The 24,998-nt window shown below is 43.3% G+C and overlaps 1 protein-coding gene across 2 annotated transcripts; it reads left to right on the top strand.

Annotated features, from left to right (window-relative positions):
- Positions 1–5,485: 5,485 nt before the first annotated feature.
- On the top strand, positions 5,486–21,836 carry REEP5 (receptor accessory protein 5). Of its 2 annotated transcripts, none has more exons than XM_033163686.1 (5): positions 5,486–5,786; positions 7,068–7,161; positions 17,873–18,011; positions 19,442–19,610; positions 21,465–21,836. In XM_033163686.1, exons 1-5 carry the CDS (start codon positions 5,669–5,671, stop codon positions 21,512–21,514), a joined length of 570 nt encoding a protein of 189 aa, XP_033019577.1. In that variant the 5' UTR covers positions 5,486–5,668; the 3' UTR covers positions 21,515–21,836. The 2 variants fall into 2 exon arrangements, with proteins under 2 accessions (XP_033019577.1, XP_033019578.1); XM_033163687.1 differs by lacking the exon at positions 5,486–5,786 and adding an exon at positions 6,726–6,809.
- Positions 21,837–24,998: the final 3,162 nt, after the last annotated feature.

Here is a 24,998-nt window from a genome sequence, read left to right as displayed (position 1 = left end):
TAATGTTAATAATATAATACGGAACATAATTTTTTTTTGCAAAGCTTCTGAGCATTAAAACATATCTTGTGCTTCTCTGTGGCAGCTCCAATTCTAATATTGTTTTGCCATTTTAAAATCCAGTTTGCCAACATCTGTTGTCCAAAAGAGAGAAGTTACCAAAGACAGCAACAGCTTAATTTCAGGTTAAACCTCCAAATTGCCACCAAAAATTCAGCAATTTTATCTAACTACTTTCCCCCCGTGTTTTTGTTTTGCAGCCAGTGGATAGAGGGCCACTCTGAGTGTTACGAAACTATTCCCACCACCTTTCTGAGTAATACCCCTCCACACCCTCTCACTATATATAAGGGTCTGGTGACTTCTGTTTCAGTGTATATGAAGTGTGCGTGCACATGAAAGCTCAAACCAAGAACAAACTTGGTTTGTCTCTAAGTTGCTACTGGAAGGAATTTTTTTGTTTGTTTGTTTGTTTCGACTACGGCAGACCAACATGGCTACCTACCTGTAACTGAAACTATTATTGTCACTCCAAAGAAACTGAACCATTTCTGCCTGGGTTAAAGGGTAGTAAAAAATGTGCCTGCTAGTCATATGTGGCTGTACAGTTTTTCTTTGCTGAGAGGCTCCACAGAGAAAGCCACACCCCGCAGGCAGCATGAGCAGCCAGCATTTTATGAACACTCATGATTGTGGTTTTACCATGCAACTAGTTAATACTCCTCTTGTCATCAAAGGGAACTTGTTATTCCACCTTTCACTAACTGAATGTCTAGAATTATCTAAGACTATGGAGACTTTCAAACAAAAAAGACTTCAATAGTGCAATCAACTCAGAAGTACAGTAAGCCATGCTGAGCTCATCTGCAAACTACTAAACGAAAACATGGGAATGGTTCTTTATGACCTTCAGATGAAGGGCGGTATAATTAATTAATTAACTGCTGTGGGCGACACATTTCCTTAACCCTAACCCACAAGAATATGCATCATTCCAGTTCAATATATATTTGTTGATTGCATTCTATACACAGCATTCTCATTTACAGGTAGGTAGCCGTGTTGGTCTGCCATAGTCAAAAAAAAATAAAAAATAAAAAAAAATCCTTCCAGTAGCACCTTAGAGACCAACTAAGTTTGTTCTTGGTATGAGCTTTCGCGTGCATGCACACGAAAGCTCATACCAGGAACAAACTTAGTTGGTCTCTAAGGTGCTACTGACAGCATTCTCAGTTGACTTCACACATAAAAGCATTTCTTTATCAGTTTCAGCCACCAGAGGGTGGCATGCTGTGTTTGCTTTTGTTTTTTAAAGCATTCAGACAATGCCTACTACTACAACAAAGGATGGCCAGACCTTTGAGGAAAGACAAAAGGCCAGGTTGGGGCAGGGGCCCTGAAAACTACAAGACTATGAGATTGTAAGACTCATGTTCTCGAAGCTACCAACATGAGTCTGGCCAAACTGCGGGAGGCAGTGGAAGACAGGAGTGTCTGGCATGCTCTGGCCCATGAGGTCACGAAGAGTCGGACGGGACTAAACAACAACAACAACATGAGATTGTAAATAAACCCATTTTCAGTATTTCCCGTCCTGCTAAAACAAAAACAAAACCACACGTTCCCCTGAAAATAACTCACTACCTACATTTGCTGGTATTTAACTATTTTATCTTATTCATATATATGTCCTTCTCCCTTCAAGATATTATCTTTCAAAGATGGCTTATAAGTAAAAACTATATAATGGTGCAATAGCTATAGTCCCTGTTAGATATTCCTAATCTTAGCTAACTTTTTTGGTGCAGGCTTAATGACCCATATTTGCCATTCACGTTGTTAAATTTGAAATTGGTTATCTGCACTGTCAATTCCCTGTGCCCAGTCTGAATACTGACCTTGTTATTTCTTTACTGTTTCATTCATTGGTTGCCTGCCTACTAAGAGTGGCTGCTTCTTCGATTTTGCATTTAGAGGGATATAGTGACAAACCACACACACCATTGTGAAGGACACTGTGTCAAGCTCCACTTGAAAATACATGGAAGCCGATCCCTGATCAGATACCACTTTGCTCCAATTTTACTATATATTTTTAACACAGTTATGGAAAATAGCACACTACATTCCAAAACACTCTTTGCCACTGCCTGTAGAGAAATATAAGCCTTATTCTGAGAATAATAGAAAGTAATAATAGAAATAGTTGAGTTGAAAGTTGCCAACAGACCAGAAATAAAATGGCCTAGCCTCCTCCTGTGTTTTTAACCTCAGGTGCATTTGCAAAAGCTTTTCACAGAGTAGAGATAAACATCAACAGCTGTTCGAGGCAGGAGAGCAAAGCACTGTTAAAGGCATATCAAAAGTATAAAAATGACTTCAGAGCAACTTTACATGTAGAAATTAAGTTGTTGAGTGGAGACAGGGAAGCAGTGAACTCTTCACCAATTTTTAACGTGCCATTGTTACAAAACCAGCAAAAAAAAGTTGTCAGCATACTAAGCAAGACCGTGATAATGTCCAGCAAGTTCTGATTCTTGTTCCAATATGCTAACTCTACACAGAAATGGGCCAACCCACAGAATCACAGAAGACCAAAATACACATGATGCAGTGAGTCATTCTGCCAAGTTATGCATTTATATTTGATGCTCTGTGCATACAGTACTATGTGCATACCACAGGGATTTCAACTACTATCGTTTTTGTTTTGACCCTGAGTACAATACACGGCACTGGCAGTCAACTTTCAAATACCAGCTGTCTCACAAAATGTACTTCCAACACAGCAGCAGTGATGTTGACATGTCGCTTGTTGAAGGTTTACGATGCCAGCATCAGCAAGCTCTTTAGTTGCTATCAATCCATCCAGGAGTGCCACTTTTATGCCAAAAACTCCAGATTGTACATAAGCACTACCATTTCAACTACAAAAGCTGACTCACTGTATACTTGCCGCGGATTACTGGATGCTTGCAATGAAGCACTTTTCCTTTCAGTACTTAAAATACTTCGGAAAAGCATCCATAAAATTGCAGAGGATAAATAATAATGGGTGGCACATAGCCTTCTGCTGAGTTCAGCAAATACAATCTATGGGAATAAAATAACTACTTTCCCCATTGCAAAATAACAAGAAATCAGAGGAAAGTTGAAGTTTGGGGAGCAAAGTTTGGGGAGCAAAGGACTGCAGCGTAATCTGCAGACTAACAATGTCTTACCTAGGCCTACTTTGCATCTCTGCAGTCCCAACTCTGTAACTTTAGCTCCAGAGATGACTATAAGGGAAGTGCGGTTGTGGAACTACTACTATGATATGGTATCCTTCTTTCTAATTGTCAGCCGATGGGAGCCAACAGACATTTAAATAAAATGGGCCCATTGTGAAACAAGAGGGAGTTACCTTATTTTTCTGTGTATAAGACAGGGGGACTCGAAATCTAGAAAATAGGGGGAGATTGCCAAGAGTTGTTGAGCTTTTGGGGGGTATTGCCCAGAGCTGTTGAGCTTTTTTGGGGGGAGTACCTGAAAACACTCACCTGACTAGCCAACACTTCCGATAGCACATGACACAGAAGCCTCCAACCGTGTTTCCGATCACCGCCAGCAGCCACCAATTGACTGCCCAAATGCCGCAGCAGTGGCTAATCAACAGCAGCCATTGCCGCAGCAACAAATCACCTGCACTAACTCCAGTGACAATCTACTGCTTGCGGAAGGAAACAATCTACCGTCACCCCTCTGCACTACCTGTGTATAAGATGCCCCCAATTTCTTTACCACTACCTGTATTTTAACATAAATAACCTCACCTTATACACGGAAAAGTACAGTATTACCGTGCCCAGGAGAATCCCAAGGGTTGCAGAAGTGGAAAAAATATTTTAGGAAAAAATGACAAGTGGGCAAAAATGCCCTAAACCTGTACACTGATCATGTTCAGTGGCCACAGAATGCTTAATGTCTGTTGGAAGCGGAAATGGAAATCAAGTAAGGGAATTGGATACAACATAACACGGTACCCACAAGTGCCAATGTACCTGCGTCACCAACACACCCACTGGTACGAGTCCTAGGGCACACACAAACAGTCCTTGTAAAACAGACTGCCCTGCTGCATTCTGTGTTTCCTACCTATTTACAGGAAGAATCAGGGTCCAATTCAACAGTGCTCACCGGAAAATGGCTGCTAGGAGAGCCTGCAGGCACGGAAGCTCAGCATCTTTCACTCCCCACTCAGCAGCCAGACAAGTTAGATGTGGAACAGCTGGAACTAGTTGCAATTTCAGGTGATCTTAAAAATGCCTTCTTCCTATAAAAGAAACTGGATAAAGGGGGTAAACTTAACTGTTTACTGTAACTTTTCTTCTGGCTAGGTAAGAATGGACCTAGAAATAGTTTGTTTATTCCTTAGAAATGACCAGCACCCTTCAATGAGAGCCAATGTATTATGTAAAATACCTTGCATAATACATTAAAAGTAATGTTGGTCTGGAAGGGGGAAGAAGCACAATCAGTCAATACCTTTTACTTGGTCAAACCAAAACATCATAAAATAGCAGTCAAGCTTTCAGGTTGACCATAATTCTTAATTGGGATGGATATTAAAGCAAGAGGGGAGAGGGGACAGTGAATTAAAGGCAGGGCAGGGAGGCTGAGGTGACATGCACACCATAGGAGCCAACTCCTAGGCCCTACCCCCAAATAAAATATTTGAGAAGGCCGCCCCCACAAGTTGGACAATGCCATTCAAATGGAGTGTGCCATGCATGTGATTGATTATGTAGGGCGGGACTTAGTTGCTTCCCATGGGTGTAGCTAGCCAGTATTTATTTTAGGCGGGGGAGGAGGCTTTATGTTGGGGCAAGGGCAGAGCAGTTATCTGCATTGTGATCGGTCAGTTAACTATTTTTATTTATTTACTTGATGGGGGGCAGCTGCCCCTCCCCCCAAATCTGTATTCAAGTTGGCACCCCTGACGCACACCATACATTCAAACACATTTAAACCAGTTGGCTCCCCTGCCCCAATCCTGGGAGCTGTGGTTTGTTAACGAGTGCTGGGAACTGTAGCTCTGTGAACTACAGGTCCCAAGATCTGGAGGAAGCCTCGCCCTTTACGTCTATGTTGAATGTAAACGCGTGGGTGTGGATGTGCGCTGTCTCTCTCATGCACGTAACAGTCCCCTGCACCCTCGTTGTTACAATGCGTGGGGTTTCAAACGACAGCGTGGGGTGTGTGAGTTTGTGGAAGGAAAAAGCCTTCGATGCCCAATCCTGCTATTCTCCTGCCCAGATCCCTGCGCCTTTTCTGCGTGGGCCATTCTACCCGGGCTCCGCGCCTTGCCAGCGACGCGAAATCCCCGAGCCGCTTCGGCCGAGCCTGGGTGTGGCTCCTTTGCAGAGACTCGAGGCGAAGCGGTGACGGAGGGCGGGCTTCGGGGCCGGGCTTGTGCTGACGTTGCTTGCCCCCCATGATGCCGATGCCGCTGCCGCTCCTGACGTCTCTCCGCCTTCCCTTCCGCGAGCAAAGCAGGCCCGGGTTCGTCGCCTGCTGCTGAGAACCGCTTTGCATTTGCATTGCGCCTGGAGGAAACTAGAGCCGCTTTCTTTCTCTCTCGGATCCTCCGTCTCTCCTCCCCGGCGTCGAGGGAAGGGGTCCCGCCACCATGACCGCGTCCATGAGGCAGAGGTTCGACAAGTTCCTGCACGAGAAGAACTGCCTGACGGCCGTGCTGGAGAAGATCGAGAACAGGACCGGCGTGAACAGGTCCTTCATCGCCATTGGTAAGGAGCGGCGGCTCTTCTCCGTGATGCCCTCTCTCTTTCCCCACCCTTTCCCCCCTCCCTCTGTTCCAAAACCTCCCCTGCGATCCGCGCTGTTCTCCCCCTTCCTCCACCCACAACCAAACATCACGTCAACAAGGGCCATTGTGATCCTGCGACGTTCGCCAAAATGATGAAACTGGAGGTTGTTTCTGAAAGGGAAGAGAGGAAAGAACCCCTTGGCTCCGACGGCCTTACATATATATATATTTTAAATCCTCTCGTTTGTTTTGAAGCGTTTGCATCTTGCATCTCCCGGCGGTGTTCAACGCCGATTCTAACGCCAAAATGCAAAACAGCCCGTAAATGTTCCTAGCAGTGAAACATACGCTTTGCATAATAAGGGAGCATCCAGTCCCGTCCCCCCCGCATTCTCCACCCCTAGCTTGCTTTGCAATAATGCGAGTGAAAGCGCCGTTTCGCTCTCCCACCCCACCCTGCTATGATGCCATGGGTCCTGGGCAGTGGGGCGAAGAGATTCTGGGCCTCAGCACCTGCCTCTCTTCCTCTTGGGCGACATTTATGGCAGGCGAAGGCTCATACGTATTAGGCAGGAGTGGGGGGAGCAGGAGGAGGTGCGGCAGTCTCAGCCCTTGGGATTGAATGTCCGGCAGCAGCAGCCGTAAAACGGGCTGGTCTCAGGTTACAACAGCCCAGCTCTTCCCCCCCGCCTCCTGCTTCATCTCTCTTGCTTTTTCCTGGGGGGCTGCTCTTATGCCATGTTGTGGGGTGGGGGGAAACAACCACCAGATTTTTGTATGTGCTACTGTGCCCCGACGGAAGGAGGAGGGGGAACCCCAGCCCTACTTTCGATGCCTTTGGAGGGAAATTACTGGTGTCTTCTGAGAAATTCGGGGGAGGAGGAGGAGGGGAAGAGAGAGAGAGAAACTCCCACAAGATGGTAATTGACTAGCTGACGTGTCTGGGCTGAACTAAGTATCGCTTTGTGTCTCGGGTCTGCCATGTACCCTTTCAGTATCACAGGTTAGCTTTTCCTGCCACCCCCATGAGGGTTAAACTTCACGGTAAACAGAGGGCAGGATGTGGTGCCCCAGTTCTCCAGCCTTATGTTGGGGGCTGTGGTGGTTGTGGATTGAGCCCCAGTGGAAGGAATTCATCAGTTTCCTTCCCGCCTCAGCCCTTAAGGAAACTTCCATTTTTATATAACAAAGCCTTTGCTTTATTTGTGTGCGTAGGGAGGGCTCCCCTCCACCCCGACTGACTTTCTGCTTTCTTTCTCAGCCATTGGTGCCGCGCTAGCCATCTATCTGGTGTTCGGTTATGGAGCGTCCCTCCTTTGCAACTTGATTGGGTTCGCTTATCCTGCATACATCTCGTAAGTGTTTGGAGAAGCCTCTTCCTCTTTCTGTGTACTGGAACTGCCTGTTGAAACTGGTAACTTCGGAGGGGGTAGGCCATGTGCTACAGATTTACTTTCCCCCTCCCTCCCCCCTTTTTTTTTGTCAGGTTGCAAGTGGCTGCGAAACCTTCAAGGAATTGTTTTGGATTTTTTCTTAAGGCAATTTCAGAACTTGCCAGGCCCCTCTCTGGATAGGGCTACACACTACAGCATCCTTAGAGATTGGTAGTGAGAAGCTTCTGCCTCACTCAGTAGGCTGACCCCCAACTCCCAATCCTGCCATGGCCCTGTGCTGTAGAATCAGAACTCATTGGAGCCGGAGGAGTCGGCAGATGGACTGTGACATTGCACAATTTAGGCATCTTAATGCCGCAAAAGCTTTTGGAAATAATAGAACTCTGTCTGGAAGGGAAGGTTACCTTGACGATTTCTGTTGCAATGAAAATTTTGGCTCTGTGCCCTGAAATGTTGATGTCACTTTGAAACCGTGGGGGGGGGTGGTATTTAAGCAAATGTGTGGTCCTCCTTTTTTAAAAAAAAAAAGAGAGAGGGAGAGAGAGAGAAGTTTTGATCCAGCCAAAGTTAAGCAATTATTTCAGGGGGTTTTTTTGGACTGTCTTCCCCTTCTTTACAAGATGTAGCCTTAATACACATAAGAACAGGGCATTTTGCTGGGCTCATCTAATGGGAACTTGACTGGAGGCTGTATGTTAACAGCTGGTATGGATTAGGATGAGAGCCGCGCCTTAAACGTGATGGAAAAGACTGCAGTTTTGCAATCTTCTTGTGAAATGAGCACTGCGTTGGGAAAGGATGGTGAGAATTTCACATGTGAGTGCCCTGTCTTAAGTGCACCTGTATATTCTGGAAAAGCTAAAGGTGCTTTTTCACATGTGCATCTTTTTACCGTATCCCTCGACATTAAGTGAGAACTTGTATGTGTGAAATTGCCAGCACGGATCAAAGAGAGCTTTCCCCATTAGCCTTGCATCACTTCTCAGACAACTGAATTTGGGTAAGACAATGTGGGTCCATGTGTTCTCTCTTCATATCCCCCCCTACCCCCGGGATAATAGCACCATTGCTGTAGATTTAAGATTAAGAAATCACATAATGGGAAAAGTTAAAGCCTTCCACCCGCACTGTGGTCAATTCAGATCCACCAGCCCAGCCACTTTTAACAACAAAGAAGACAGCATAGAATAAGAGAATTGTAGAGCTGGAAAGGATCCCAAGGGTCATCTAGTCCAACCCCCTGCAATGCAGGAATCTTTTGCACTTGAACTCATGACCTTAAGATTAAGAGTCTCATGCTCGACCGACTGAGCTATCCTCGACACCAGAAGATTCACTTGTAGATCTACATCAAATCTAGTTTGACCATATAGAAAATATTGATCGGATGTCTCCTATAAATCTGTCTGCTTATGTTCATAAACAGCATCTTGGCCAGCTCCTGTCTTATTTGTAACTTTTTTTGTCTGTGGAAGTACTCAGTATCTTTATAGGGTGTGAGTATGACATGGTGTGTGTGTAGATATAGATATAGATATCTATATCTGTATCTATCTGTATACACACACACCACTTTAAGCAGTGAACAACACTGATGCATATTAATACAGAACTATGCAACAAACACAATACATACAATAAATAAATCAAAACTATATAAATTAGCGTCAGTATTTCACCTGTGTGTGGACATTTCACATGTGCTTGTTTGTTACTTAATGACTTGCATGTATAAATGGGTCACTTGCAGATCTAATATCCAAAAACAGCATTCCTATTGCGTGAAATGCATTGTGATGCTTCTCAGTGCAGTCACCTCACAGGTTCCAGTGACAGCCATACCTGTATATTCTTCATTCCTCTTCCCAGTGCTCAGTGCAGTGTTCTCCGCATGCTGTTTGATACGGTATCAGTGCTGTTCCCATGATGTGGTTTCATGATGAGTAAGGTATCAAAAAGCTTGCATGTATACATGCAAGTCCTCTAATGTGTATGTTCACATTGGATTCACTTGGACTTTCAAGCAGGATACGAAACATACAGTAGTTAGAAATGAAAGTAAAACAGAAGTCCCCCAGAGTTGACTGGTAAATAATGAAAGTCCCCATGTGAGTTGAGAGAGTGAGAGAGAGGAGAACGTCTGGTTGGCTTTGTACCGAGGTGGTGTTTGTTTGAACCGGAATCTCCATATGGAATGATAATATGCAACCATGGATATTTTTGTAGTGATGGTAACTTGAAAATGTGCCTTCATCGTCACTCAAATCTTAATGGTCACATGTGCTCTCCAGCCCCCAGTTCACTCAAACATATGAGCACAGACTAACTCCAGGCTCAAATGTGGTTCTGTACACTCCAGAGGCAGTGGTGTCATTGAGATACAGTGCTACCTCGGTAGTCTTAACGGCTTGGCTCCCAAACAAATTGGCTCCCAAACCCGGAAGTGAGTGTTCCAGTTTGTGAACGTTTTTCAGAAGCCGAATGTCCGATGTGGCTTCCAATTGAGTGCAGGAAGCTCCTGCATCCAATTGGAAGCCACACCTTGGTTTTCGAACCTTTTCGGGAGTCGAACAGACTCCCGGAATGGATTAAATTCGAGAACAAAGGTACCACTGTACTGTCATGCCTGAACTGGCTTACAGTTCTGCATCTTGCAGGGTGAGAAGTCTGCAGACCAAAGTCTTAACTTGAGGCAGAGGCAGTTTCCCTTATACATTCTCTAAGTTTCTTAAATCTGACAGCAGTTCTAAAATTGCAGATTCCTAGCATAGTCTTATAAGCTAGTTGTATGAAATCTTGTGTGTAGAAAGGTCCGGTGGGTGCTTCCATGTCAAACACATTTTTAAAATCTGTTTGCTTTTCACACAGTAGTTTTTTGCTATAGAGTCAGCCTCCGTGGCCCCTGTCATTTCTACAAAGTTCCTTGTCCCTTCCCACAAATACAAATCATCCAATGTTGCATGCTTCCTGTTTTTGGAGGGCTTCTTGTAGCAATCTGGTGAACTGCCGCGTTTGCATTGGACAAGTGTGGGCAAAAATCTAGTGAGGTGCAAACATTACATTTTAGTCAGAAGCAAAAAATCTTCTCACATAGAAGCAGCCCCTGCCAACATAACTAGTAGTCAGGGATGATGGGAGTTGTAGTCTCGCAACTCACAGAGGCCCACAGGTTTCCCATTTCTGCTGTACAGTTAACTGGGAACAAGTCTCATTGAATTCAGTGGAATTTGCTTCCAAGTAGCCATGCATAGCCTAGTTGCACAGTTAGTCTAATTGCACAATTGTCAGTGTGATGTGTTGCCTGCGGGTCTAATAATAGCACACAACACTTTCAGAGCACAGTGCTTGCCCCGGGAATAGAAAAAATCCACAGGCTAATACGTTTAGTGAAGATGCAGTGAGATCTCCGTTGTACACAAGAAACTAAAGCGGCAGTGGGTTAAGCGATAGGATTTTAAAAATTCCGACACCACATAACCGCTTCGAAAAGGCTAACACAATGCCTTCCTAAATATCTGTGCTTGCATTTTCCAAGATGTTATGTTTTAAGTTTTGCTAAGTCTCAACTTGCCATCTGGATGATCCTAGTTATTTCTGTGATTGACTCATCCATGCTTTGCAGGACCAAAGGGTTTTTATGTTGTCACTTGGACAATGTGAAGATAACTGCAAATAGCCCGCCAGAGCCTTGCAACATGACTTGCTTCATCTTGGGAGTTGCATAGCAGAAGTCTGTGGAAAGTGTTCTCTTATGGCCAGACGGTGCTAATCTGGTTACCTTCTAGCGCATCTCCCTGGGGTTTCAGACACTTTGTGTAACAGGCAGGACTAAAATTCTCTCCTTTGAAACTAGGCAGGTGGCCATATGTGCCATATGTTGTCTGCTGCTGCTGTAGACTGTAGTGAGCTAAATGGATCGATGGGCAGTGTTCTAAGCAATCTAAGCAGAACACTGTCTAAGCAGTGTTCGAAACTCCCATTGTTCTAGGCGCATTTTGCGACAGGGAATTTCATTAGGGTGAGCAGCTTTTGAGTTCTGGGCGCAGTACTGCGACTAAGATTTCAGATTAAAACTGCAAGAGTGGAAGGAAAGGACTAACTAGACCATGTGAAAAATGAACATAATATTTTAGCTGCCATTCATTCATTTTCAGATTTGTATTAAAAAAACACGCCTAGACATTCCGTTGTTGCACCTAGGTTGAAGGTGCCATTTAGCTCCTAGCTTTCATATCTCAGTTTCTAACACTGCCTAAGGCAGATGGCTATGCTGGTGCCAGAGAATTACAGATCATGCAGGTCACATCCATATCTTATATTTAAAACACATGGCTCCCACCCCCCAAAAAAGATAATGTGAACTGTAGTTTAAAGGTCTCTTAGAGGTAAACTATAGTTCCCAGGATTCTTTAGGAGGTCATGTGTTTTAAATGTGTTTTACATGTATGATGTGTGTGTGGCCACAGTCTTAATGGAGGTAGGTTCATACCTTCCTCTTCTGCCTTCTTATTTTCTTACGTACTGTACTGGATTCTGCTCTTGTGGTCAGGTGCTAAAGCTGTTAGCCAACAGCACAGACATCTTCCATGCTGCATATTTTTATTCATTGTTGGGCTTTTCAGGTTCCTTCTCACCTCATTGTGAATAATTGAATTATATTGGTGACCAGCGTCTCTGTAGAAGGCAAGGGCAAAGGGTGAATTAAGTTGGAAAACCCTGTCCCACTGGTTTAGTTTTGTATTTCTATAACACGTGTATTGTCATAAGACTGAACTGATTTGCTTTGTGGACTTCCAGACACTCTGGTAAATCACTTTCCATTAATTGCATTAGCCGCCTTCTTCTTTTCTTCATATTGCTGGGCTCTGCCTAAATAACTGGGCAAAGCTGAAAGTAGTTGAAAGTTCAATTAGTATCTCAAAGGTATTTGAATGTTTATGACCTATATAGAACACCAGAGGGAAAGTATGCATAGATTAAATGTAAGTAACAGTAAAAAGAAAAAAAGTGGGTCAGTGCACTAGAGAAAAAAAGGGATTCCTACTTGGTTTTGCAAAAAGGCTGTGAATGAATGTAATCGTGTAAATTCTGGAGCATTTCTGTGGCAAACTCTCTTTAGAAACAGCCCGTGTAGATCCACAATCATTCCTGTAGGTTGGGAGACAACAGAAGCAGTCTATCACGTCTGTTACCCTGCTTTTTCTCCCAAGGATAAGGTTACCAGATTTTTTTCAATGAATCCGGGGACACTTTTCAACTTCCTACTAAATAAATGGATTTTGTCAGGGGACTGATTTGTAAATCCGGGGACTGTCCCCAGGAAACGGTAACCTGTCTGGTAACCTTACCCTTTTCTAGGGTGAGGAGAGGAGTCCTGGCCTTTATCTCCTGCTTGGAAGTAGAGTTTTAGAGGCTGCATCACAACTGGAGGGAAGATCCCTGTCAGTTTGCATTTCTTAGTGCAGAAGGTATTGATCTCATCTGTAAAGATCTTTCCTATTCTTTCCTATTCTGATTAATACAAGAAGATACTAGAAGCTTCTCTGTGTGAGAGAAGCAGAGGCAGAAGGGTTAATGATTGTTTGGGTTATACCTTCTGGGAAGCTGCTTTGAACTGGTTCTCTTATCTCTAATCTGCAGAGTCATGCTGACTATAAATATAGGTCAAAAGGACCCTGGGTCCTTACTTTTCTCTTTCTCTCTCTTCCTTCTGGTGTGGTGTTTCTTAGTGTTAAGGTTTAGTCTTATTATGAGTTAAGTTTATAAATGCTGCAACTGGATTTTGTATGGACTGAGCCAATCCTGACTTTATTGGATTTGATAACCATTACGCTACATTTGCCTTCAGCACAAGTAAAGCTCTGCTGAATGAAGTACTATTGCCTCTGGTCTATTTTTGGGAACTCTGCAACGTTTTAGGTTTTCCTCCACACATGACACACGTATGACAACATATGACAATCCCACCCCTTGCTTCGGCAGAGACAAAAGGCTGTAGGGATTGGATGACAGAGGTGCTTGGGGCACCTTGGCCACCCAGCACCAAAACAAATGCCAACCTTTCCTTTTAGCTCCAGAGAGAAAAGCCTTGTCTACTCAGAGTGCCTTGTCCACCCAGGCAGTGGACCCACTCAGTGCCTTGTCTGCCCCCTGCAAACGTAAGCCCCTGCTGCAAACGCTGGAACCGGGAAAGTGTGTGGGAATCAACCGAAACTCAGTGTAACTGCAAGGACTGTCCCTTTCCAGATCTTTGCTTGAAGCTGGGGGAAGGGAGCAGGGCATTGTCTCTAGACTCATGCAGAGGTGTTGCATAAGTTTAGGAACAAGGGACCACTTGTGGCTTTTCTACTAAATTGTAGCCCATCTATGAGGCCAGCCAAAATGGACCATTGTTTATCAGGTAGATTAGGCTGAGTGTGTGTGATTATCCTTGGACACCTTTACCACATTATTCGAGTCACTCTTGTGACTGCCTCCTTGTCCACTATAGGGGGGGGAGTAAATCCCTCATAGGAAGGACTTGTAGGGAGAGTCAGCTACCCTCTGTCTCTTTCTTGCAACAGAAATTTATTCCGTGCTTTTCAGTGCCCTGCAGTATTCTCAAGTCAGCCAGAAACCATTCCACTAAGTTCACTGTGTCTCTAGCAAAACAGCAGCTGCCCATAAAAGTACATGGGCTGATAGTGTCCCATGTTTATGTGGCTTCTTGTGTTAGGCTGCATCAAAGCTTCCTTGAACCTGGTTATTAATTGCCCTATCAAGTAAAAGCAAGAATGCTTTTGCCTAATTCCATACTGCAGGCATTGTCTTCATCTGCACATCATGGTAAACCGGGGTGGGGAATCTCCAGTCCATGGGCCTAATCCAGTCCACCAGCTCTCCTTGTTTTACCCAGCAGGATATTTTTAAGCAAGCTACAGCCACCTGTCCTACAATTAATGTCACCAGGTGAAGGGAGGCAAAGGCTGGGAGGGCTTGGTTGAAAGGGGCTCCACAGGCACTGCCGGTCAGCTGTCTGCCAGGCACTTTGGAAGCACTGTGCAAAGGGCTTTCTGAGTCCTGCATTCAGTGCCTTCTTTGGAAAGAAAGAAAAAATGCCTTCTTTGTTCGACATGGCATTTGTTTCTTTCCAAACCTACTGAATTGGCAACTTGACTGAGTTCCCCATGGGAAACTTGGTAGTGTAGCTGATCCTTGCAGAAAGCAGCTGTATGATTGTTGCTCAGCTGAACATAGGGCTTCCCAGGCACCCAACAACCAGCTACTGCCTGTCAGCTGATAGGCGGTAACTGGAAGCCCACTGGATCAGTTGCACAAGGAGACTCTATTGCAAAGCCAATCCCTGAAGCAGGCTTGGAGTTACTGCCTGTCAGCTGATGGGCAGTAACTCTAGGCCTCACCGGTACTTCAAAGCACTATGCAGGGTTATTTGCAAACACTGCATAGTGCTTTGATGTCCCTGTGCTGTAGGTGATTACCCGGTATCTTCTGGAAATAAATTTGACAGGGGGCTGGCCCCACGTTCTGTAGCCAACGTTTATTCTTGGCTTGCTTGTAGTTTGCTTGAGAGAACCAAACCATGATCCCTGGTTTGGACGTAATTGCTAAGCCAGAGACAGTGGCATGTTTTCCCCTGTGCGATAGCAGGATGGGGTAGATCAGCCCAGATCAATGTGTTCACAGTAACCATGAACTACGGTTTACCACAATGTGCAAACTGGGTAAGGATTGAAAGGGGAGCTCGGTTTGTTTGTCCCTGTTCCGTGTGCTGAATTCTGCGTATGGTGCTGGAAAATTTGACAGCAGTCTTCAAACTTGCCTTACCTAAAGTGAGAAAAAATGGCCTCCTTGGTGGATCACCAAACTTACAATAAAATCCATGGCTGTGGTTTTTTTTCAGATGAAAGCCTGCATCATGCTTTGCTTCCTCATATACAATGCTACAGTGCAGCCTTCCCCAGCCAGGTGCCTTCTAGATATTCTGGACTGCTGCTTTCATCAGCCCCAGCCAGTATGGCCAGAGGCATAGCTGTCAACCCTCCCTGCTGTTTCCCAATGCTATACAGTAATAAGGGAATTTTCCACAAAAAAGGAAAAGGTTGACAGCTATGGCCAGAGGTTGGGGGTGGTCAGAAGTGAAGTCCAAAACATCTGGAAAGAATTAGGTTCGGAATGGATGCTATAGTTTAAGTAACTACTTGACATTAAAAACAAGCCTGCAGTTATAATGCATTGCATCATACTGTTTGGGCATAGCCCAGTTTTCAATCTACTCTGCCTTCTTAGAGATCATAATATATACAATACATTTGCTTTGGGCACACTGGATAGTTGTTCTCGAACGTCAAGTTGTTAGAACAGTGTGACAATTCCAACTCTATTCAAGAAACCTGCCAATAAATTCCGTGCTTAACTGGATTGTAATCTAGGTCAGTGAGAGTCTTTTAATTTGAATTTCAAAATCTCCCCACCCCAAGGCCTCCTGAACACAGTTCAGCAACCTCCAATTTCTATTCTCATTTGCTCAACCAAATTAGGTTTTCCATATTGTGCTTGGTACATTCAGCCCCAGTGAAAAACCAGTGAAATTGGTTTGGGCTATGATTATCTCCGTAGAGTTGGAGGTATAAATTGACAGCTTCAGCAAAGCCCTGATTCAGCAGATCTCTGCCTGGGAGATTTAGGCACTTAGAGCAGAACAAAATGTTTCTTTGGCAAACATATTAAAACTGATTCACTGGCAACCACTTCTTGCCCCAGGTCAGCAGGCAAGTGGCTTCACTCAAAGGCATTTTTGACCCATCCCTTTTTTCCTGAGCTGGTGGGAAAATCCTCCCTCTGATCACTCTTTCAAGACATCACTAAAATATTATTCCTTATCTACATTAGTCATATTTTGGGAACAGAATAAAAGAGAGTTGTGGTACTTGCCCAGATGGTGAGGGGAAAGGTAATTGCACTGCCTTTTATCTTCTTACAGCAAGAAAGATTATTGTAGAATGTGTTTGTTATCCCAGAAGCACTGGAACTTAAACATTTCTTCTCAATTGCAGAGTAAAAATTTAGTGTCCAAATGGGTTATTCATTATCTCTTTCCCCCCTCCCTCCTCCCCCCAGAACAAAACCTGTTCTTCTAGTTTCCAACTTCTGTTGTGTTTGAAGTGCTACATGTTTCTGTAGGTCAAACATATATATTACAAGTCCATTTCAGTCTCTTCAAATTTTACCTACCCTTCTGGTCCATCAAGGGCAGATGTTTACAAGTATTTGCTGTGTTCAAATATACCTTTCGGGATGGGGGGAGAGATGGCAAGAATTGGAAAAAGTTTACGATTGGAAAGCAGTGACAAGCCAACACCTGTAGCCAGGGATCTGGCAGAAAGCTCTTGTGTTGTTTGAAGCAGAAAAGATGTTCTGACAAGATGGCCAGAGGCGACGGACATCTCCCTAACCAAACTCCCACGCCTACATTTATCTTATGACAACAGGAAACAGCCTAAGAAAAACTATATGGTACAGCTACATGTTTAGTCTTTAAACCATTTTCTGGAGTGTCACATTAATTTAGATAAATCTGTGCACTGCCACATCCCCAAAATCCTATTGGCTCACTCCGGTTAGGTGCAAGTTTTAATTCTTTTTCCTGTATCCTGGTAGGAATTTCGAAACAGCTTGATTTCACTTTGCACTGGGTTTTCATATCTAATGGATATGTTAACACTAGCAAATGGCATAATTACAGGCTTTGTCTGGTCTTGAAAAAGAACAGTGTTTTCCAACAGAGTAACTTGGCATAAGTGATCATTAATTATTCACATTTAAGAGGCAGCAGCAGCAGTTTTGACAGCGTATAATGTGAGCGCTTCTCAACAGCTCTTGATGTTTCAAGTTGTCATAATCCACCAAGGTGCTTGGTAGCCTTTCAACATGGAGGGGAGGGAGTACATTCTCACTGGGCTTCCTGCATCTGAGCTTTTCAGAGAGCCTCCTGGGCTGTGGAACCCCTGAGGTTTGTGAAACATGTGGAATCTACCCTTGCTCAAAGTGTGTTTTATCTTCATGGTATCACTGGAACTTCTGAATGTTCTTAAGTGTACAACCTTGCGAACTGATCATGTGTATAGCTAGACTGGTGCACACAGTAGCTTATACCGCCACAACCATATCACTATCATGTGCCTCAAACAGGATGCCACCTCCCCAAACCACCTGCAAGACTATGCCAGCCTTGGAGCTGGCATAACGTATCCCCACCACCCCAGGCTGCCATAGAGGAAAAAGCAAAAGCTGTTTCCTCCATGTTCTGCCAACAAGGTTTAAAAAGTGAGTTCTCTGCTACATTATTTTACCGCCACCAATTAGGATTGTTTTTAGGATTGCTATTATTAGCAAACCAGATTTTGGTGGGAAACTGATGTAGAAATTTTAAAAATTAGTAAGAGTGCGATTAGTTTTGCAGCCCATTCGTATCCCCAGTAGAGATGTTATAGAAGATTGTAGCTGTAACTGTAAAGATAATGCTAAAAAAGGAAACCTAGGACAGCTGCTTTGCCTGCGAGCACTCAGTCTGTGAACTGCCCTGAGATCTACAGATGAATTGTGGTATACAAATTTAATCAACGACAACAACAACTGGACTAGATCTGTGACCTTGTTAATGTTTTTCTTTCAGCATCAAGGCTATTGAAAGCCCTAACAAAGATGACGACACACAGTGGCTGACCTATTGGGTTGTGTATGGCATCTTCAGCATAGCAGAATTTTTCTCCGACATCTTTCTCTCCTGGTTCCCTTTCTACTACATGATTAAGGTATCTTTGCTTGTACTCTCAACTGTAGCCTGCAGAAAATTTAGGAGCAGTGTGTTGTCAGCCTACAGAATTCACTGCCACAAGAGGGTAGTGGTAGCCACCAACTTGGATACGTTTAAAGAGGAGAATAAGGCTCTTAAAGGTAACAAACCATGATGGTTATGTTCTGGCTCCATCATCGGCTGTGTGCTTCTGAATACAGGTTGGGGATCACAAGCAGGGCAAATGCTGTTGCACTCAGCTTCCAGATATCTCATTGGGATATCTGGCTGACTACTTTGAGAACATAGGGAACATGCAGGACGCAGGTAGCGCTGTGGTCTAAACCACAGAGCCTAGGGCTTGCCGATCAGAAGGTCAGTGGTTCGAATCCACGCAATGGGGTGAGCTCCCGTTGCTCAGTCCCTGCTCCTGCCCACCTAGCAGTTCAAAAGCACGTCAAAGTGCAAGTAGATAAATAGGTACTTCTCTGGTGGGAAGGTAAACAGTGTTTCTGTGCGCTGCTCTGGTTCGCCAGAAGCGGCTTAGTCATGCTGGCCACATGACCCAGAAGCTGTACGCCGGCTCCCTCGGCCAATAAAGCGAGATGAGTGCCACAACCCCAGAGTCGTCCGTGACTGGACCTAATGGTCAGGGATACCTTTGCCTTTATTATGAGAACAAAGGTTATAGACTAGATGGGCTGTTGGCCTGATCCAAGACGACTTTTTGGTTCTTACGTTTGGCTTTTAAAATCTGGGATGCAGGCGCTTCTTTTATACCATCTGCCGTGCAGACATACCAATTTATTCCCTAGGTTTTAAGAAGTGACCTACTATCAGAGTAAAAGGCTATCTAGGGCAGCATTCTGTTCTCCCCAGTCGCCACAGAGCTGCATCTAGGAAGCATCTTACAAGCAGGGTGTGAAGGCAGGAGTCTTCTCCTGCTACTGCTTCCCAGTAACTAATATTCATAAGCACATGGTCACTGGTCTTGGAGGCTTCATATAGGTTTGAAAAGGCATGCTTTCTGCTTATTGGATTCAGCATAGGACTGTGACCAGTTCGAATAACTCTTAGGTGCATGTTGCACCAAGTGTCATTTGCATGGGTTTTCAAATGTGAACCACACATGTAGTATTTATACAGCACTTTAGTTTTCAAATACATTATCTTACTGCAATCCTTACAACAGCCCGGTATTTGATGGGGGGGGGGGGCAAGCAGAGGCACCAGAGGTGAACTAGAGGGGCATGCTTATGGTCACCTATTGCCATGGCAGAAGTAAAATTCAAACATGGGGACTCTGGATTTATAGCTCTGTGTCTTAGATCATATGCTATGCCAGCTTGTCCTGACATGAGGATTACAGATATTTCTATGCAACTAATGATAGGCAGTGTGATAAAATCTGGTTTCCTGGTTCTTTCCTCCCCCCCCCTTTTTTTGCAGTGTGGATTTCTGGTATGGTGCATGGCTCCAAGTCCCTCAAATGGGGCAGAGCTGCTTTACCACCGAATTATCCGCCCCTTCTTCCTGAAGCATGAGGCTCAGCTGGATAACGTAGTAAAGGATCTGAAAGACAAAGCTTCAGAGACAGCAGACACCATTACTAAAGAAGGTGAGGTGTATAGGGCCAGTTTATTCCAGTAATTTTTCTGCCCTGGCTAGACAACTTTGTGGATAATTGTGAATATGTAGCTGGTTTTGAACAAAGGTGTTGAGAGAGAGAGATGTGGTGAGATGTACTATGGTGTGTGGGTCTGTTTTATTTGAGTTAAATCATACAATTTACTGCCATACTACGTTAAGGAAGAGACACAGTAAAACCCAAGAAGCTCCTGATGGGATGTGTCTGTGTTTTCCTTTTTTGGCCATAGTGAGTAGCATTAGCTTTCATCTGAGAAGTAGAGGCAAATTTCATGGACACCTGGGATTGCATCAAATAAGCACCAAATCAGATACTTGATGCTGAAAATCCCAACACTCATTTTTCAAAGACAGACAAAGTCTAACCCAGGGGAGTGAAGCCCTCCAAATGTTGTGGACTCTCATCAGCCTCAGCCAGCATGGCCAATGGTCAGGAATGATGGAAACTTTTTTCCTGACATCATCTGGAGGAGTACAGGTTCCCATCTCTGCTGCAGCCCATGAGCGCATTGAGTTGCACAGAAAATACCTTATGAAATCTCAAATATGGGAGGGGAGAGAATGTTGGGGCTCAGCAGAGGTCCCACGGGATAGGTGTGGGTTTCTTCAGCCACCTTGTTGTTCAGCATGAATAACAGCAGCAGGATAAACAACTGTCTGCAAATATATTTAATATATATTTAATCTGCTTAATTTAGACAGGTTGCAGAGTTTTTAGCACTGGGCCATTTAAAAAAAAGCACACCCATAACTCAGAATATTGATGTGGAGGGCATTTCCAGAGCTGCGTTATTTCCAGCTGCTGAACAATAGTAATTCAGCAACCTGGTTAACACAACACCAATTACATGCCCTCTTAAACAATCTAACAGTAAAATCAGCAGCAACTAGACCCCTGACAACCTTTGAAAACCTCATCCTAATGACAAAGGGATGCAGCAGAGGGTTGGTATCCGCAATATACAAAATACTACTCAAAAATCCCACGGGCTCCTTAGACACAATCAAAAAACAATGGGAGGATGACATAGGATACGAAATCAACCCCACCCAATGGACCAGAATGTGGTCTAAACCCCGCTTTAAATCCATATCAACAAAAAGAAGAGAACTCATCCTAAAACTAACCTACAGGTGGTATCTAACACCAAGAAAATAGCGCTAGTATGCCCAGGAACCTCACCAAAATGCTGGAGAGGGTGCACCTCCACAGGCACATACCTCCACATGTGGTGGGAGAGCCCCAAAATCCAACCATTCTGGACAACAACCACACAAGAAATATGTAAAATATGTTTATATGTAAAATAACCAAGCAGGTCCAAAACACCCACCAACCCCACTCACACAGAAAACCAAAGATCACCACCCTACGCCAATCCCGACCTTTCCCATCGCCAAAGAAACACAAGTGAACAGAGAACCTACACAATCAACGCTGACACCAAACCCTACACATATTAAGGAAAATAGAAACATCGTGGCACCTCTTTTGGAATGTCCTTAGAGAGGCTTAAGCAATACCTGCATTGTGATCTTTTCAGCACCAGGTAAACACCTCTTTGTTTTCCCAGGCTTTCTGATTTTAAGGGTTGTGGTTTTTTTTAGTGATCTACCAATTTTTTGGATCTTACTAAGCTTTCAAGATTAGCAAACATTTTGATGCTGCTGTGAGATTTTGTCTCTACATAGATTTTATCTCTGCTATTTTTATGATGCATTGTTATGGCTCTCTTTGTGCTAAATTATTTTACTTTTATTGTAAGCTGGCCAGAGAAATACTGTTGTGCAGTATATAAATGCCACTTTCTTCTTCTTCTTTCAGCTAAAAAAGCAACAATAAATTTACTGGGTGACGAGAAGAAGAGCACTTAAAACGGTTAACTGGAAGATAAGTTTCCTCATCACTTCCCTTATGCAGCTTGATGTTACTGGGGACTGTGATATAGTAATTTGAATCTTGTTGCCTTGTAAACATTTTTTTATTTTATGAAAGGAATGTGTTGTAAGATTGCTTGCTTTTGCAATTCTCTGTATTGAAAGTAAGCATTTTTATTTAAAACCAGTGCAGTGGGTAGCATCTAAAGCTTACAGATTAGTTTATTCATCTCCTGAGCAGAGAAGGGACTTTCAATACTGTCTTGTCTTGCAGGTAACGTAAACTTTAAATAAAGTATGCCCCAGGTTCTGACCATTACACTTTGTTTCTTTGTGCATGCAATGTCCATGTGTAAAAGCTTTGTTGCATATCTGACAGGTTCTCACTGTAATGTAGTTTGATAGCAAAGCGTAATGAAAAATGCTTTTCATGCCAGTGTGTTTCTGCATATAGAAGGTAAAAAATCAAAAAGCCTTATGTTAATGTGTATTCTTACACTCACACCTCTAACCGTGTTGTAAGCAGTGAAGACGGGTTATGTACAGTACTGAACACAAATATTCCTTATTGTTGCACAGACTGCTTGTAACATTTCGTCAAGAGTGTGTATCTATGGGAATTGTCCTTAAAACACTGCGAAGAACACTTTGTTGTTTATGACCAGAGTTGCAATGGTTGAATATACATACCAAATAGATGTATGTGAAAAAGAAGTGGGATAATGATGCCTAGGTCTGTACACTCATCTGGGCCTTATCCTGTGGCCTGTGTGGAATAGCTGCTCTGCACTGGAGCCTCCTACTGTTGATGCACATGTGTGGTGTACGCTGAAGTATGCTCATGAATATTTGCAAAAAAACAAACAAACACCCCACCCCCCACAATATTGCTCTTTCGCCAAGGTCTCACTGTGTGGCAGCCAGCAGGTACTCCTTGGCCCTTCTCAATTATTCTCTCGTTTCTTTTTAGTTAAGGATTGCCAGTGGAACCAAAGGATGATTATGCATTCTTATAAAGAAAAGCCGGTAGATTTACACCTATCGTTAGGGTTACTACACATGTGACTATTTAAAAAAGAAAGATAAGAAAGCCAATTGAAGAGTAGAGTTGTATCCATAAGAGGCAGACGTTCCAAAAATACTGAATATTTGAAAAATATCTAGGATAATTTTAAAAGAATTAATAGGTAATGAGACAAATATGGAAAGAGATATTGTGTCTAGGATAAATAACACCTATGAGAAAGAATGAGTAAAGAAAAATTGCATAAATAAATGCTATCATTACACACGATATTTTTAATTGGGACAGTGGAAGAAGCAAAACAAGTCATACCAACACTAAGCAACAAAGTGGTTGCAACAGAACTTAGCGAACAGGGTATCGACCAAAACAGGCCTCCCTCTTTAATATTTGTATACGTATTTATTTTTTAAAACCGCTGTTTGGACCTGATTTTAAACCCCATATTGGAAAGCACCCTGATATACTCTACCAAACACTGTCCCTCTTCAGCATCCATTCCTTCCTATCGGGCTCAGCACACAGTGTTACTGGTGGTTATTTGAAATCTGCTTTGCACGTAAAGTCAAAAGAGCTTCCCTGCAACTTTGTAGAAAAGAAACTAATCAATACAGGTAATGCCTGGCTTGGTTCATCAAAACAGCAATCTAGGTTAGCATTCTGCCTCTACCACGGAACAGCCACATACCCTTGCAAGCTTGCCAGCAAGACAGAATGGTAATAACCAGCTTCTGCCTATTTGGTAGCCAGACTGCTCCTGTTACCAAGGTTTCATTTTCAAATGTAAGATTCATAACAAGCCTATTCTCTATACTATCAAAGCTAGTGTTCACTACCATATCTTCTAATTTAATTCAATTGCACTGTTTTTCTCTTGGTGACCAATGTCCGAACAGTAGCACTACTTAATGCCAAATCAGTAGAGAGGTAGCGAGATGTGGAGTTGAAGGACTTGTCCCTAGACTTAACTGAGATTTAGCAGCAAAGGAAAGCCAGAGTACTGTATTTTAAACCTTATGTTTGGTACAAATGCTTTTGCTGTGCATTCAAGCAAGCACATGATGTACATATGTACAGAATGCAAGTAAAGGGACGAGGTAATGTGAATCCCTACGTCCTTAAGGAATGACGCACTGGTAGTTAACACTTTGTTGATGTATACACTTCTCAATCAAGTTTGTTCCATTCTGGTTGTAGACCTGTAAAGGGCTGTTACTGCTTATTACAAACGTGAAACACCAGTGGTGCTAAAGGTCTTTTGTAACAACAGAGGAACAATTTAGCTAGTGCATCCACCTTTAGCAGATGCTTCTAGTTTGGAAATTATTTGTGCCAGCTTTAAGCTACCTTGAAACTGATGACAAAATAAGGCCACACTGGTGGGCTTCATGTTTGTCCATAAGCATTTAAAGCCAGTCTGAAAGAATCAGAAGAGTCTTGCATGCTGTAATGTTTTATTTCTATTGCATTTTTACTTGCTTTGAGTAATTTTTGTGGAAGCTGAACTGATTAAATTGCTGCCATATTTGATAAGATTGTAGGGCAAGGTGCAAGCGAGTGTAAATTTGTGAAGCTCAAGTGATTTAGCCTCACATAGAAACAAAATCTAGTTATATATACATTGAAAGTATCTCTTCAATTTGTAAACATAGCAGAACAAAGTATCGGCAGCCTTATATCAATGTATCCATCACATACAAAAATACTGTACCGAACTTGATGTAGCCTGAGGATGCTTTGAGCCACTGTTGAAATGTTGTCTTTGGTAGAAGAGGGTCCCCTCACAGCCGCCTGTACCTCCCCAAAATCTGCTAGTGAAGGTTAGGGGAACCTTCAGAACTAGGGTGTAGACACAAGGGGGGCTTGCAGAAGAAAATCAGTAATACCACCTCTCCCATCCACCCTCCTGCAGTAGGTATGTCAGACAGATCTCGGTCCCTTCCGCAAATGGGAAGTGTTCTGTTTGTAGAAGGGCAACTCTGGATCCACACACAAAAATTCTTGTCAAGTGCTTGGAAAAGTTAATATACCTTACCAGCTTGTGCTGAAGATGTAATGTACGTAGAAGAATGCAAACAAATAAAGAACAGTATCTCAACCTAATGTGATTTTTACATTTCTTCACAGAAGATATTCACACTGTATGTAGAGGAATTAAGAATTATGCAAAAAATCATTTGCATCCAATATACTATTGCAAAAACTCACCTGGCTAAACCTTCACCGTTGAGCTCTGCATCTGCATAGTTAAAAGGGCTAATAAAATTCACTAGTGGGGGTAGAGGGAGGTGTGGAGGGCTTCATACAGTTTATACTATCAACGTTCAGTCATATCTCTTTTTGTGGGATAAAACATTTGCATTTATGGGGAACGTTTTATTCCTCTCCTTTGCCTTAGAGCTGACTAATAATAAGAATAATTTATTTATACCCTGCCCATCTGGCTGGGTTTCCCCG

Source organism: Lacerta agilis, chromosome 11 (genome assembly GCF_009819535.1).
Source record: "Lacerta agilis isolate rLacAgi1 chromosome 11, rLacAgi1.pri, whole genome shotgun sequence".
NCBI classification, from domain to species: Eukaryota; Metazoa; Chordata; class Lepidosauria; order Squamata; family Lacertidae; genus Lacerta; species Lacerta agilis.
The sequence above is the reverse complement of the archived record's forward strand: the minus strand, read 5'-3'. Positions and strand labels throughout refer to the sequence as shown.

Bases quoted from the DNA above. Each gene is read 5' to 3' on its own strand.
- REEP5 (XM_033163686.1), top strand. From the start codon at position 5,669: ATGACCGCGTCCATGAGGCAGAGGTTCGACAAGTTCCTGCACGAGAAG. The intron at 5,787-7,067 runs GTAAGGAGCGGC...TTTCTTTCTCAG, and splicing joins CAGGTCCTTCATCGCCATTG to CCATTGGTGCCGCGCTAGCC. The intron at 19,611-21,464 runs GTGAGGTGTATA...TTCTTCTTTCAG, and splicing joins AGACACCATTACTAAAGAAG to CTAAAAAAGCAACAATAAAT.